Source organism: Malaclemys terrapin, chromosome 1 (assembly GCF_027887155.1).
Source record: "Malaclemys terrapin pileata isolate rMalTer1 chromosome 1, rMalTer1.hap1, whole genome shotgun sequence".
Classification (NCBI taxonomy): domain Eukaryota; kingdom Metazoa; phylum Chordata; order Testudines; family Emydidae; genus Malaclemys; species Malaclemys terrapin.
In genome coordinates, this window is record NC_071505.1 from 309,161,146 (window position 1) to 309,177,574 (window position 16,429).

Sequence of the window (16,429 nt, forward strand, 5' to 3'; positions counted from 1 at the left end):
TAACTCACAGCCCCAGCCCTCTCCCAGGGCTGGCTTTAACCCTTTCTGAGCCAGAGCGGGTGACCATCCCGTTACACCCTCCCACAAGGCAAGCTCTCAGCAATCCCAACCACAAGGGAACTCCGCAATCCCTCTCCTCTTCAACAGCTACTTATAGTATCTAGAGAGATAACACATATAGATAAGATTGATAACATTATTTTCTTACTTAAACTCTGGAAATAGGAACACTGCAGCATCTTTAGTGGGACACAAACTTTTAACATTAGATATCCTAATGCAGGGGTTCCCAAACTTGGTTCGCGGCTTGTTCAGGGTAAGCCCCGGCAGGCCGCGAGACTCTTTGTTTACCTGAGCATCTGCAAATATGGCCGCTTGCAGCTCCCAGTGGCTGCGGTTTGCTGTTCCTGGCCAATGGGAGCTGCGGGAAGCGGTGGCCTGGCCCCCTCCCGGGGCTTACCCTGAACAAGCTGTGAACCAAGTTTGGGAATCCCTGTCCTAGTGTATTGTGATAACAGTGCAAATCTTTAGACCCAAGAAAAAAATGGCAGATTAAATTATTTTTCTGGCAACTGGCAAATCCATTAAAAATCCATTAAAAAAAAACATCCAGGCTGGTCAAATACCAGCCACGTGGTAACCCTACCCCACCCCCAGTTAAACAAATGTCAGCACTCTTAAAAGGTCTGGGCTTAAATTCTGTTTGGATTTCCTTTTGTTTAAGAATTATGCTGCTCTAAAACTCAACGGAGAGGGTGGGGGGAGAGGGAGTAAATGGTTCAGATTGTTATTTTAAAAACTGAAGTGAAGAACTGTGCCTGTAATGTTTTTTAAAGCTGAAATCTATCAGAATGTTCCAGTCAGAGCTACAGCCCTCTCTCTATGTACACACATACTCTATACCTTCCTTCTGTAAATCAAACACAGAGCAGTTTGAAAGTGCAAATCATATATTTCACAGATTTACCAGAGGGATCATTTTAATCAGCTTTGAGCCCACTAATGCTGAAGAAACCTTTCAAGCACTGCTGCTGTTTTCATCTTCATGCAGCCAATGCAAAAGCCAGACTGAACACCATGCTTCTGATAGTCCAGCGCTGGAAGAGATTCGTCTCAGTAGGTAAATGTACAGTTGTCAGCTGCTTTTGTTGTGCTTGTAATGTAAGTGTGGGTGAACACAGAAATAATAAGATGAATGTTTTGGAGCAGAAAGTCAGTTGGTATTCAGTAAATCTTTAATCCGCTACTAGCTATAAGCTGTAGGTTGTAGGCCTCATCTTTTACTAGGCACCAGAATACAGATAGTTTTAAATTTTAGATATACAAAATGATAGCGTTGGTTTTTGTTTTTGTTTTTCATTTTCTGTTTAAAGTGTTAGCTTTTTAGAAAGCAAGATCATAGCTTCTTGTACCTTAGTCTGACAAATATGATAGCAGTTAATGAATTCCACAGGAATGGATACATTGCAGTAAGAAAAAAATAGCAGTTGTGTGCTGGAATATTAATAGAGAGATAGTATGAGCCAAGGATATTTTTAGCCTCAGCCAATATTAATAAAGCGAAACAAGGCACAGAAAGAAACATTATTGCTCATCTCTTTTAAAGATTAGTTCTTTCTGGCGTTGTTTTGGGGAAATGTCTGACAAGTATGTTTTCAAATATTTCTCTTTATTCAGCCTATTAGATCTATTCTGTGCATGTTATTTATTAATTTTACCTCCATGGCTCATAAATGACAGGAATAACTAACTAGCTAACTGTAATAGGCATTATTGATCTGTGATATTATTTAGAGACAGATTCTGATACCCTCACTCACCTAGAACAGTATCTTATTTGAAATCAGTGGAACTACTCGAAATACTCTATGAATAAGGGCTTCAGAATCCTGGCTCTTAATGATTTGAAATGTGATGACATAAGAGGTATGGATTTATTTTAGGGCTGTCAATTAATTGCAGTTAACTCAAGCAATTAACACAAAACAAATTAACTAGATTAGAAAAATAGTCATGATTAATCACAGTTTTAATCCACTGTTAAACAATAATAGAATACCAGTTTTAAATTTATTATACCTATCTAATAGAACTGGAAGGGACTCTGAAAGGTCATCGAGTCCAGCCCCCTGCCTTCACTAGCAGGACCAAGTAGTGATTTTACTTCAGATCCCTAGGTGGCCCCCTTAAGGATTGAACTCACAACCCTAGGTTTAGCAGGCCAATGCTCAAACCACTGAGCTATATTATAAATATTTTGAATATTTGTCTATACTTTCAAATATATTGATTTCAATTACAACACAGAATACAAAGTGTACAGGGCTCACTTAATATTATTATTTTTGTGAAAGTGCAATCTACAAGTTGAAGCATGAAGGGGCATAATAATATTTAGCATATCTGGCACGTAAATACCTTGAAACGCCGGCTACAATTGTGCCATCTGAATGCTTGTTCTCACTTTCAGGTGACATTGTAAATAAGAAGTGGGTAGCAGCATCTGTAAATTTGTCTTAGTGATTGGTTGAACATGAAATAGTACTGAGTGGACTTGTAGGCTCAATTTTTACTTTTTTTTTTTGAGTGCAGTTATGTGAAAAAAAAATTCTACATTTGTAAGTTGCACTTTTATTCTAAAGAGATTGCACTACAATACTTGTATGAGGTGAATTGAAAAATATAATTTTTTTTATCTTTTATACAGTGCAAATATTTTAATAAAAAATAATAATATAAAGTGAGCACTGTACACTTTGTATTTTGTGTTGTAATTGAAATCAACATATCTGAAAATGTAGAAAAACATCCAAAAATATTTACAATACATTTAAATTGGTATTCTATTATTGGTTAACAGTGCAATTAAAACTGTGATTAATCATGACTGTTTTTTTAATCTCGCAATTAATTGAGATTTTTTTTAATAGTTTGGCAGCCGTAATTTATTTACATGTTTTTGATCAATCTAATAAAACTCTGAAACTACAACTAGTAAAAGGGAAGGAAGAAAGACTTTAAAGCATGGAGTTTGAAAAGTATATAGTTGCTGTTATAAATTAGTGAGTATACTGTGAATGGGAGGATGCCTAGAGCGTAAAATTTAGAGCACAATGATCTCCTATGGACAAAAGCCACTACCGTCTAGGATAAGGCTCGGGTGGGTGTGAGGGGTACACAGCTTGCTTTTTATTTTGCTTTAGCAACACAGTCTTCATCTGTCACATGTTTAGTTGTCATATAGGTGCTCTATGTATGTGTGTGAAGATATGAAGGATCAGAGTATATCTTTTGTTAAATTTGAATTTCAGAGAAATATTGAACATTTTCTGTATGCAACTTTATTCTAATCTTTACGCAACATGACTTATGTCTCAAACCTAAAATTGGCAGGCCAAAGTAATTAAAAATACATGAACTGAGTAACGAGCAAAGATAATTTAAAATATTTTAAAAGACGAAAACTAGGAAAGATGAAAACTAGGAATGAGTTAGGGGAGAAGCAAAGTCAAGAAAAGCACTCACTCCAAAGAATTGTAAATACTGTGGGAACTTCAAGCGGTTTGAGGTTAGGTGGGGACATACAATAATAGCAGTTCTGTAAGAGACAGTTGAGCTATACTATGGGTGGAAATATTAATCAGTGTTGTAGCCCAGTGCATTTTTATGGTCTTTTCAGAAACAATGTCCTATGTATCCTGAAAGCCACCCTACCTGTTCTCTTTCCAATGTGCCTTTTATTTGTTTGTGTGGTATTCAAAGAAAATATTTCAAGGCAGTTTTTGATTGGGCCTTATAGGACATCCTACAGTCTTGGGCATTATAGGACACCGTATAATCATGGGCCATTAAAGCATTTACTAAGTCAGTGGGAACTGAGGGCCCACAGAACTCCCAGAAGGTGCTACACAATTTTCACAGTTAGGCTCTATGGGTCAGATTCTCTGCCACAATAAGTATTTGTTACTCAAGATTGTTTAAAACTTGTTTTTGTGTGTGATTTTTTTTGTCAATGTCTGTTGAACTCAAATGCCTATAAACACTTGGGCAATAATATTACTTTATTAAAGATTCCTCTCCCCCACAACACTTTTTCAGTTTTGAACACAATCCACAGCTCAGACCTCCAAGAAATCCTCCAACAAAACCAGGGAAGATGAGATTTAACGTTCATGATATTTCTAATGTAAAAAGCAAAGTAGAAAAAATATTATAAAGAAACACAAAAGGGCACAAATTCAATTTTTTCCCCTTTGTATGTTTCCTTTAAGTCTAGGTATCCTGATGTGTCACTTGATAGCACCACTGTATTCATGGAATCTGCAAAATAATAGAATTGCAGTTCTAAATCAGAGTGCACTTAGGACCTGACATAGCATTGTTGATATCAGTGGGAGTTTTACTGTTGACTTGAATGGGAGCAGGTTCAGGCCCTAAATTGAGTGTGTGACATGACATGATATATCATGAGGTATGTGGGAGTAACAAGGATATGACCTCTTTTTTTTTTTCTTTTAAAGTATGATATAGCCAGAAAAGTGACTGTAAAAATGGCAACACTTTATTCACCAGATTGGCTCTCTGTGGGCATGTCTTCACTACCCGCTGGATCGGCGGGTAGCAATCGATCTATTGGGGATCGACTTATCGCGTCTTCACTAGACGTGATAAAATCGATCCCCGATGGCTCTGCTGTCGACTCCGGAAATCACCGCGGCAAGAGGCGGAAGCGGAGTTGACGGCGGCGCGGCAGCGGTCGACTCACCGCCGTCCTCACAGCCAGGTAAGTCGACCTAAAATATGCAACTTCAGCTACGCTATTCACGTAGCTGAAGTTGCGTATCTTAGGTTGACCTCCCCCCGCCCCCTGTAGTGTAGACCTAGCCTGTGTATCTCTGAGCCATAGCTGCTCACTTTACTGACACAGGGAAGTTTTTACCGCTGTTTTAGCAATGGAGAGCCAATACAGTTATGGAGGAATAAGCTGGATTCTATTCCTTGTGCCTCATCAACAAAATTGCCAGGTTTTGATTGAGGAATCTTTGTTACTAATGATGATCTAGGAAAGAACATAACTTGATTTCCAGATCCCAGGTTGAATTTGCATGTTGAGCAGTTGGAAAAATAATCTTCTGGTGCAAACGGAGCAAATTGGATATGGAATCTGTGACAGAGTGGGATATATTTATATGAAATTGTAAACTGTATTTTTTATTAGGACCACCATTTTGTATTATATATTGAACACATGTCTAACCTTTCCCAAAGCAAGCCTATTGTGATCAAGTATCAGGGATAGCCGTGTTAGTCTATATCCACAAAAACAAGGAGTCCGGTGGCACCTTAAAGACTAACAGATTTATTTGGGCATAAGCTTTTGTGGGTAAAATACCTCACATTGTTCCGTGGGGTTGAGCCAGCAGTTGAGAAAATCAAAGGTGATGGCTCCAGATTGTTCTGTGATGGCTTCTCAGTGTTAGTCCTTCAAGGAGTCTTTCCTAGGCAGGGAAGCTGGCTGGACTACATTACAATAGGAAAACAACAAGGAGTCCGGTGGCACCTTAAAGACTAACAGATTTATTTGGGCATAAGCTTTCGTGGGTAAAAAACCCACTTCTTCAGATGCATGGAGTGAAAATCACAGATGCAGGCATTATATAATGATATATAATTATATATAGGTTGTGTCATTATATAATGCCTGCATCTGTGATTTTCACTCCATGCATCTGAAGAAGTGGGTTTTTTACCCACGAAAGCTTATGCCCAAATAAATCTGTTAGTCTTTAAGGTGCCACCGGACTCCTTGTTGTTTTCCTATTGTAATGTAGTCCAGCCAGCTCCCCTGCCTAGGAAAGACTCCTTGAAGGACTAACACTGAGAAGCCATCACAGAACAATCTGGAGCCATCACCTTTGATTTTCTCAACTGCTGGCTCAACCCCACGGAACAATGTTTTTTCTACACAGGGGCCTCAGGGTGGCTGGTGGATCTGCAGCTTTTCAGCCACGTCATGTGGCAAAAAGAGACAAACTGTATTTAAGAGGGTGCTTTTCTGAGCAGGGGCGACTGCACATGGCCTCATGTAAGAAGGACAGGCTTGAGAGAGAGCCTGGAGGAGAGACTCTTCCTAGCCTGTAATGCTGACAAACCTCAGTCTCCTAGACGTGGTGATTCATAGATTCATAGATTCTAGGACTGGAAGGGACCTTGAGAGGTCATCGAGTCCAGTCCCCTGCCCTCATGGCAGGACCAAATACTGTCTAGACCATCCCTGATAGACATTTATCTAACCTACTCTTAAATATCTCCAGAGATGGTGAGATCAGACTAGGGAAGGGTACATCCCAAGGCTTTTATTTTGCAAAGATTTGTACATTTCTGTTGATTTTTAAGAGTGAAGTGACTGTAGTTAAGAAATTCCATACTAAACCTGTGTTCCACCATGTTGCCTCCGAAGGGGTTAAGCTAGAAGCCAGTGTGTCCACAGCTGTGTCCACAGGTGAAACTCTGAGGGACCATTGGTAGCAAATAGGGGGTTTGGGAGGTCTGAGGTGCTGGTTTTGGGGACTAGGTCAGCTGAACTGCAGAGTCCCAGGACCCAAAGAAGGGCTCAGACAAGAAGTCTGAATTTGGAGGTGTTCCCTAGAAACCCAAAGTTAGAAATAGTGACTAGACACCAATCTAGTTGACTTGAAAGCATGTCTGATCCAGTGTTTGAATCTATTTACAACAGACTGGTGGCCCTCTAGAGAGGGATTGGGCCAGATTGTAACAATTGGTAAGGAAGATTAAACATGGACCCCCAAAATGTTACTGTTCAGAATATAACTGCACTATAAATCCAGCCACTCTAGCTACCTAGGTTCTTATATGGCACCTGTGACTGTAATCTATGTTGATCATCGCTGAATTGATTCTTTCTAGTTGATTAGTGCAGTTCCTAAACATTGCTGAAACACAGGTGGTGTTTCAAAACACTGGGGATAGAACATAAAGGGGAAGATTCTGGCTGTTAATCAGCTGACATTTAGATCAACTCTGAATACATTCTGTTACAAAAATGCTTTTGTTTACATTTTGTGGATCTCTTCTGTTTCTGATATATTCTGGTAAAGTAGCTAGTTTCTAAATTCTGTCACCCCTCTGCTAAGTGGCAGTAGATTTCAGGGCCTTGCAGGTTGGTTTCATGTTGGAGGAGAAATCAGTGATGCTGAATTTGGGTATTTTCTTACTGTAACTTGTGTTACATGCCATGCCATGTGTTACATGCCATGCCAGCTGACTTGGGCTCACTTGGCTAAGGAGCTGTTTAATTGAGGTGTAGAGGTACGGGCTCAGGCTGGAGCCCAGGCTCTAGGACCCTGCGAGGTGGGAAGGTGGGACTAACAACAATTTTTGTGATAAGCGGAGGACTTATCATTTGGAAGTGACAGAGGACAAAAAAGACCTGGGTGTATTGTTTGTTCACAGGATGACTATGAGCTGCCAGTGTGATGTGACTGTGAAAAAGGCAAATGCAGTCCTAGGATATATCAGGTGAGATATCATCTGGAATACTGTGTGCAGTTCTGGTCTTCCATGTTTAAGAAGGATGAATTCAAGCTGGAACAGGTGCAGAGGAGGGCTACTAGGATGATCAGAGGAATGGAAAACCTATCTTATGAGAGGAAACTCAAAGAGCTTGGCTTGTTTAGCCTAACCAAAAGAAAGCTGAGGGGAGACATGATTGCTCTCTATAAATACATCAAAGGGATAAATACTAAGGAGAGGAAGGAGTTATTTAAGTTAAGTGCCAATGCTGGCACAAGAATTAATGGATATAAACTGGCCATCACCAAGTTTAGGCTTGAAATTAGGCAAAGTTTCTAACCATCGTAGGAGTGAAGTTCTGGAACAGCCTTCCAAGGGAGCAGTGGGAGGAAAAAAAACCTAACTGACCTCAAGTCTGAGCTTGATAAGTTTATGGAGGGGGTGGTATGATGGGACTGCCTATGACTGCATGTAGCCAATCTGCGACTGCTAGCAGCAAATATCCCCGACGGCCAGTGATGGGACACCAGATGGGGAGAATTTGCCTGGGATGGAAAATAGCAGTCTTAACTCATTCATCCATTCCTCACAAACCAGTGCAGGACTTCTTGCTTCAGCATAGTCTATACTCTTTTCTCCAGTCTAGTTTTAGATGTCTCAAGTGCAGGGCCGGCGCTTCCACTAGTGACCCTAGGCAGTTGCCTAGGGCGGCAGGATTGGGGGGGGCGGCATTTTGCCGCCCTCGGTGGAAATTCGGCGGCCGGGGGGGGTCCTTCCGCTCCGGGTCTTTGGCGGAAATTCAGCGGCGGGTCCTTCACTCGCTCTGGGACCCGCCGCTGAAGTGCCCCGAAGACGCGGAGCGAAAGGACCCCCCTGCCGAATGCTCAGAGGAGGAGTGCTGCCGCCTCAGGCGGCAAAAATCCTGGCGCCTGCTCAAGTGATAGATCTTCTGCCCCCTCCTTTAGGAGACTGTTCCAAACCTATTCGATTTCATCATTTACACATTTTTTCCCTAATATTTAGCCTAATTTTTGATTGATTCCCCATTAGCCCTAGATAGATAAACCCCTGCCTCAGAAAATCTGCAATCTTTCAGACTTAAGTACTTGTTGACAGTTGTCATAAGCACCTTCCAAATGAATAATATTTTTGGTTAAGCTATTTCTTTAGTTATTTTAATGAATCCCTGAAACTGCTTAATGATTTTGGTTGCTCTTTGAATTCCCAGTAATTTCTTTTTTCTGGGGAGTTGTTCAGAGTTAAAGACTATTCTAATTGTATCATTGGAGCCATGTAGAGAAAAGCTAAAACTTCCCTGTTACATGAAGGCATAACACGGTGTATACAGCTCAAAATTGCATTGGTATTTTGGCCACTATATTGCATTGTATCTCTTATACTACCACCACTAGACCTGTTAGCATTACTTTCCCTCATTAAATCTATGGTTTTGGTTTTTTCCCCTCATATACATTACCATCTAGGTTAAATCTTATTTGGCAACTTTCCATTTTAAGTCCATCTGTAATGTTTCTCTGGTCTTACCTTGTGTTGAAAATGACATCTATTTTAAGCCTTGCTCCAGCAACTGACTCAATGCGGGTGGACCCACATTATTTACCATGGTACTCATCTCTTCTAGATCAGTAATTAAATGGTTAAGAATTTTAGGCTGATCACATATCCAGGTGGCAGCCTAATGGACACCTTACCATAATTTGAAATATTGACCCTTATCATTGTTGTCTGTGTTGCCTTTCAGGCATTTTGCATCCCATGTAATAGGGATCATAGCCAAACCAATTTGGATTAATTTGTAAACAAAGATTTCATGAAAAACTTCATCTAATTTCCCCCCAACTACATTATGTTTCCTTCATCCGGTAATATTGTAATTCTGTCCAAAGAAGTGAGCACATTTATATGAATAATTTAACTTTTATTAAGTTCACTTATTTTACAGGAATCTGAGAGTGCATGTCTGACAATAGAAATTGCAGCTTTGAGCTTTCATTTATAACTGTGCTGTTTTGGTATCTTCACAGTTGCAATAGCACAATGTTATTTTAAATCAGTTTATGGGGAAGTGGGACTTGAACTTCTGTGTTTTCTGTTTATATAAATAAGATCTTAGATTGTCCTCTGTTATGTCAGTTTTCTGCTGACAGAAAAAATGATTTTTGAATCTTACTGAAATAAAATTAGTAACAACAGTTGGGGCATCCTACAGAGGCACTGGTGTGGACGTCTTTGGTGGACATGATGCTAATTTGGTTGCTATGTTTTGTTGCTTTGAACTTTTTAAAAACAGTGCTAATAGTACTCTGGCTCAGCCTGAGCTGTAAACCAGACAGTAGTTACTCTTCTCTCTAATAAATATTTTTTTACTTAAATTATGGAGTTCCTCCCCTCACAGTGAAGACTCATGCAAAATAGGTGAGGGAGAATTATGCAGTTAAACGCGTGAAATATTTTTAAAAATATATAAGCTCTATTTTTGGTATGTGTTGGATTTATAAAGTAATAAAACTAAAAATGGGACATTAGTAGCCTGTGCAATAGAGCACAAGAAGTGTTGTATATGTTGCATCGTAGTGTTACTGGATTTGTGGACACTTTCCTCTTTCTAGGGCTGTCGATTAATTGCAGTTAACTCACACGATTAACTAAAAAAATTAATCGCAATTAAAAAAATTAATCACGATTAATTGCAGTTTTAATCACACTGTTAATAGAATGCCAATTAAAATTTATTAAATATTTTAGATTAAATATAAGGTGGATAGAAAGCTGGCTAGATCGTCGGGCTCAACGGGTAGTGATCAACGGCTCGATGTCTAGTTGGCAGCCGGTATCAAGTGGAGTGCCCCAGGGGTCGGTCCTAGGGCCGGTTTTGTTCAACATCTTTATTAATGATCTGGATGATGGGATGGATTGCACCCTGAGCAAGTTCGCAGATGACACTAAGCTGGGGGGAGAGGTAGATACGCTGGAGGGTAGGGATAGGGTCCAGAGTGACCTAGACAAATTGTGGGATTGCGCCAAAAGAAATCTGATGAGGTTCAAGAAGGACAAGTGCAGAGTCCTGCACTTAGGACGGAAGAATCCCATGCACTGCTACAGGCTGGGGACCGACTGGCTAAGCGGCTGTTCTGCAGAAAAGGACCTGGGGATTACAGTGGATGAGAAGTTGGATATGAGTCAACAGTGTGCCCTTGTTGCCAAGAAGGCTAACGGCATATTGGGCTGCATTAGTAGGAGCATTGCCAGCAGATTGAGGGAAATGATTATTCCCTTCTATTCGGCACTGGTGAGGCCACATCTGGAGTATTGCTTCCAGTTTGGGGCCCCCCACTACAGAAAGGATGTGGATGAAATTGGAAAAAGTCCTGCGAAGGACAACGAAAAATGATTAGGGGGCTGGGGCACATGATTTATGAGGAGAGGTTGAGGGAACGGGCTTGTTTAGTCTGCAGAAGAGAAGAGTGAGCGGGGAATTTGATAGCAACCTTCAACTGCCTGAAGGGGGGTTCCAAAGAGGATGGAGCTAGGCTGCTCTCAGTGGTGGCAGATGACAGAACAAGGAGTAATGGTTTCAAGTTGCAGTGCGGGCGGTCTAGTTTGGATATTAGGAAAAACTATTTCACTGGTGGTGAAGCACTGGAATGGGTTACCTCGGGAGGTGGTGGAATCTCCATTCTTAGAGGTTTTTAGGGCCCAGCTTGACAAAGCCCTGACTGGGATGATTTAACGGGGTTGGTCTTACTTTGAGCAGGGGGTTGGACTAGATGACCTCCTGAGGTCTCTTCCAACCCTAATCTTCTATGATTCTATGATGTTTTTCTACATTTTCATATATATTGTATTCTGTGCTGTAATTAAAATCAAAGTGTATATTATTTTTATTACAAATATTTGCACCGTAAAAATTATAAAAGAAATAGTATTTTTCAAATCACCTCATACAAGTACTGTAGTGCAATCTTTTTGTAGATTTTTTTTTTGTTATATAACTGCACTCAAAACCAAAACCAATGTAAAACATCAGAGCCTACAAGTCCACTCAGTCCTACTTCTTGTTCAGCCAATCTCTAAGACAAACAAGTTTGTTTACATTTACAGGAGATAATGCTGCCTGCTTCTTGTTTACAATGTCACCAGAAAGTGAGAACAGGCATTTGCATGGCACTTTTGTAGCCAGCACTGCAAGGTATTTTCGTGCCAGATATGCTAAACATATGTATGCCCCTTCATGCTTTGGCCACCATTCCAGAGGACATGTTTCCATGCTGATGATGCTTGTTAAAAAAAACGTGTTAATTAAATTTGTGACTGAACTCCTTGGGGGAGAATCGTATGTCCCCTGCTCTGTTTTACCCGCATTTTGCCATGTATTTCATGTTACAGCAGTCTTGGATGATGACCCAGCACATGTTTTTCATTTTAAGAACACTTTCATTGCAGATTTGACAAAACACAAAGAAGTTACCAATGTGAGATTTCTAAACATAGCTACAGCACTCGACCCAAGGTTTAAGAATCTGAAGTGCCTTCCAAAATCTGAGCGGGACAAGGTGTGGAGCATGCTTTCAGAAGTCTTAAAAGAGCAACACTCCGTTGCAGAAACTACAGAAACTGAACCACCAAAAAAGAAAATCAACCTTCTGCTGATGATGAAAATGAGCTTGCATCAGTTTGCTCTGCTTTGGATTGTTGTCGAGCAGAACCTGTCATCAGGATAGACACATGTTCCCTGGAATAGTGGTTGAAGCATGAAGGGACATATGAATCTTTAGCGCATCTGGCATGTACATATCTTGCGACACCGGCTACAACTGTGCCATGAGAACGCCTGTTCTCACTTTCAGGTGATAGTGTAAACAAGAAGCGGGCAGCATTATCTCCTGGAAATGTAAACCAACTTGTTTGTCTGAGTGATTGGCTGAACAAGAAGTAGGGCTGAGTGGACTTGCATGCTCTACATGGTTTTATTTTTAAATGCAGTATTTTTTTACATAATTCTACATTTTGAAGTTCTACTTTCATGGTAAAGAGATTGAACTACAGTACTTGTATTAGGTAAATTGAAAAATCCTATTCCTTTTGTTTTTTTTACAGTGCAAGCACTTGTAATAAAAAATAAATATAAAGTGAACATTGTACACTTTGTATTCTGTACTGTAATTGAAATCAACATATTTGAAAATGTAGAAAACATCCAAAAATATTTAAATAAATGGTATTCTATTATTGTTTAACAGTGTGATTAATTGCTGTGACATTATACTCCATATTCTTTTGAAAAGATGCTTGTGGTAGGAATATGACATAACTAAGGTATGTTTTATGCAAGATAACTCTTGTAAGGTATCATTGGAAAGGTTATAATTTACTGAATATGATTATCCTATTTGTATGCATGTATCCTTGTGTATCTGAAATTAGGAGTATTGACTATGTATCTATAGTTCAACTATGTTACTTTGGGTGACGCCCCCTGCTAACACTTCAGATACAACAATGAAAAAGCCAGACAGTGCTGATGGCCCATCAGCAAGAGACAATGGACTGCAAAAGAGCTTAGTCTTCCTGTGAACATGTGGGTCAGCCTGTGAAGAATGTCTCTAGGGACCCTTCAGAGGCATGTGACCATGTCACCTGATACTGGAACCCATCTTAAATTCTGTACTTTTCCATGAGAAGCTGAGGGATGTGTGTGTCAAACTAGGAAACAAAGGACTCTCGTTTTATGCAAATCCTATTTAAGGGTGGGGAGTGAGGTAATCCTGGTTGTGAGTTCTCCCCTGCTACTCCACCCAAGATGACTGCTAGAAACAACTAAGACTGAACTGGGGGAAAGAACTGGACACAGGCTGGAATGGTGTCTGGCCCGTGAAGAAGATTATTAAAACCACATTTAGAGCGAGAACTTACATGTAACCAGTTTCTTTAGTATATTAAGCGTAGTTTGTGTGTTTGATTTCATCTGATTAGTAATCTGCTTTGTTCTGTTTGTTACCCCTTTTACCACTTAAAATTTGCCTTTTATAGGTAATAACATTTGTTTTGTTTATTAAACCCAGTTTCTGTAATTTCTAGCGGGGGGGGGGGGGGGGAGAAATGTGCACACCTCTCTCCACATTGAGGGAGGGGGTGAATTTCATATAATTTTGGGTTTGTACCCCAAATGGAATTGGATAGCTGGGTGCTGTGGCAGGCCCCTTAAGATGAGCCTTCTCAGAGCGGATCTCTGTCTCTCTGTGGAGCTGGGTGTGGCCCCACCTGTGTGCTTGGCTGGAAAAGGCTGGGGAGCCCAGCCCAGCAAGACCAGGTAAAAGGGGGCCCAGGCTGGCAGACTAGGCTGACTCAGTGGCGTCCCAGCACACTAGGTGACATCCCAAGGGGTCCAACCCGTGACAATTGCGATTAATATTTTTAATTGCTTGGCAGCCCTACTCCTCTAATTAATAGTTTGAGGAATGTGCTCTGAATGGGAATGAAGATGACTTCAAGAAAGACTGAATATTTAATCACTGACATATACTGAACTGTATTTTTAGCAAAAATGCTTCTCAGCTCTTTTCTGATTATTTATTAGTGTGTGCTGTAAGCAGCCTCAGATGCATACATGTGCTTAATGACTGCAATTTCATTACTACGAATTTTGTTTGAGTATTGATTATCTCAACTATTCAAGTTAATAAATTAACATCTTTTTGCACTAAAATTAATACCAGTGTTGGGGTCTTTCACCAGGACCTCAATATTAGCTTCTACTGAGATGCATTAGGTTGTTAGCATTCCAATCTTCCAGAGGTAGGCTTCAGCTACCTGCATTTGGCCTCCTGAGTGGATCAACTAGCCCTTAATATTCTTACTTTTTTTCTCTTTAAGGAGTTTTAATTGCCCTGAAACCAAATCAGAAAAATCTATACATGTATAATTTGAAATGGGTTTGAGGTATTTTTTTTTTTAAAAACCCAAAAACTAGAGGGGACCAGTGGAGTATACTTCCCTAGGCTTTTGCTGAAAATAACTGCCGTTGGATGCAGCTTGCTCCATTCCAAAATCCTAAAAATATTCCTCAAGAGCACCTTTGAGCCAAGGGTAAATTCCATCACAGGCAAGGAAATCAGCCCAACCTTTCTTTGAATTTGCTGTGGAAAAGTTAACAAGAGGCTCTTCCCCTCCTCCCCTGTTAGAAATTACAGAAACTGGGTTTAATAAACAAAACAAATTTTATTACCTATAAAAGGCAGATTTTAAGTGGTAAATGAGGTAACAAACAGAACAAAGCAGATTACTAGGAGCCTTCTCTAGCACATCATTGGAGACAGTACTGGATGTCCAGTTCCATTTGTAATTTGCAGTGTTGTTGTAGCCGTGCTGGTTCCAGGATATGAGAGAGACAAGGTGGGTGAGATGGGCCAACTTCTGTTGGTTGAAAGAGACAAATTTTAAAGCTTCACAGAGCTCTTCATCAGGTCTGGAAAGGGTAACCAGAGTATCACAGGCAATACAAGGTGGGAGAGATGGTTAAGCATAAGAGGTTCACATATGTTGCAAGAAACCACTTAAAATGAAGGGGGAAATTAACATCTCTGCAGTGATAGGATGAAAGGAGGGTTAGTAGGTTACAAATTGTAATGAGCCAAAAAAATAGTGTCTCTGTTGAGAAAATGATAAAAGACAAAAACACCCTATGAGCCATGGGCGAACACTTTTCACAAAGCAGTTACTCTGCATCTGACCTATCAGTCATCGTCCTCAAAGGAAACCTGCATAACACCTTCATAAGATGAGCTTGGGAACTTAAATTCATACCTCTGCTAGATACTAAAAACCATGGTCTAAGAGACACTGGCCTTCTGGCTCATTACAGCACTTTGTAGTATTTGTAAAATGTGACTATCCTGGAAATAATCTACTTAATTATTCATACACAGCTTTTTATTTATGGAGATATCCTATCTCCTAGAACTGGAAGGAACCTTGAAAGGTCATTGAGTCCAGCCCCGTGCCTTCACTAGCAGGACCAAGTACTGATTTTGCCCCAGATCCCTAAGTGGCCCCCTCAAGGATTAAACTCACAACCCTGGGTTTAGCAGGCCAATGCTCAAACCACTGAGCTATCCCTCTCCCCAACTGCTTTATGGCACTGATATTTATAAAGAAAAAGGGAGTAAAATGATACTGTTTGAAATTAAATGAACTATTTCAAGTGTGACAGCCTGAAAATACAGGATCCCAATCATCAGAATTTTCAGAAGACTTTCCCCCCACAGGTCAGGTATGTACAGCTTCTTTTCTGTCCAAAAATGGCCCAGAATCTGCAAGTGAAAAAACATGCTGAACGTTTAGTCTAATTTATTATTTATTTATATTATCATAGTGCCTAGGCACCTCAGTCATGGAGCAAGACTCCATTGTGCTAGGGCTGTAAAAAGAACAAAAAAAGTCCCTATCCACAAAGAGCTTATGATGCCCCAAAATTTGATTAACACAGAGTTAATGTTGCCCAGGGGTGTCCAGTGGCACTCCCGAATGTCGAGAATGGCTAAGCTTAAATCTCTGAAAACCAAGAAATACAGTGTTAAGGTACACGCCACCCCTGCACCTGGACTCTGCATCCTTTTGCCGTGGAGATTGTCAGTTTACTGGTGTACATGACTGTGGTCTTGCGGTTTAGTGAGGAGTAAATGAAAGCAATGTCTCAGAAGGCATCTTCTAGGCCAGGTTGAAGGGGAAGTGATTTTGAGCAAGTCTGGGGTGATTTGTGGGGATAGGCTCCACAGTTGAATGTAGGTCAGTGTAGTTAGCTCCTTTTTGTTATGCCTGACTTAAACCTGAGTTTCACCTTAGGCAAAGAGAAGTTATGAGCCTTTTTCCTACGCAG

The 16,429-nt window shown here is 40.3% G+C and overlaps 1 protein-coding gene across 2 annotated transcripts in view; it reads left to right on the forward strand.

Annotated features, from left to right (window-relative positions):
* ATP8A2 (ATPase phospholipid transporting 8A2) overlaps positions 1–16,429 on the forward strand; it is a 633,600-nt gene that overhangs the window by 69,518 nt on the left and 547,653 nt on the right. Inside the window, exon 1 of one of the 2 annotated variants that reach the window (XM_054015411.1) lies at positions 1,043–1,120. The exons of the other annotated variant lie outside the window; for it this stretch is intronic. Within the exon in view, the coding sequence (XP_053871386.1) occupies positions 1,078–1,120 (43 nt within the window). The 5' untranslated portion in view covers positions 1,043–1,077. Of the gene's footprint in view, positions 1–1,042; positions 1,121–16,429 lie in introns of those variants that run through there. 2 annotated transcript variants of the gene reach the window in all.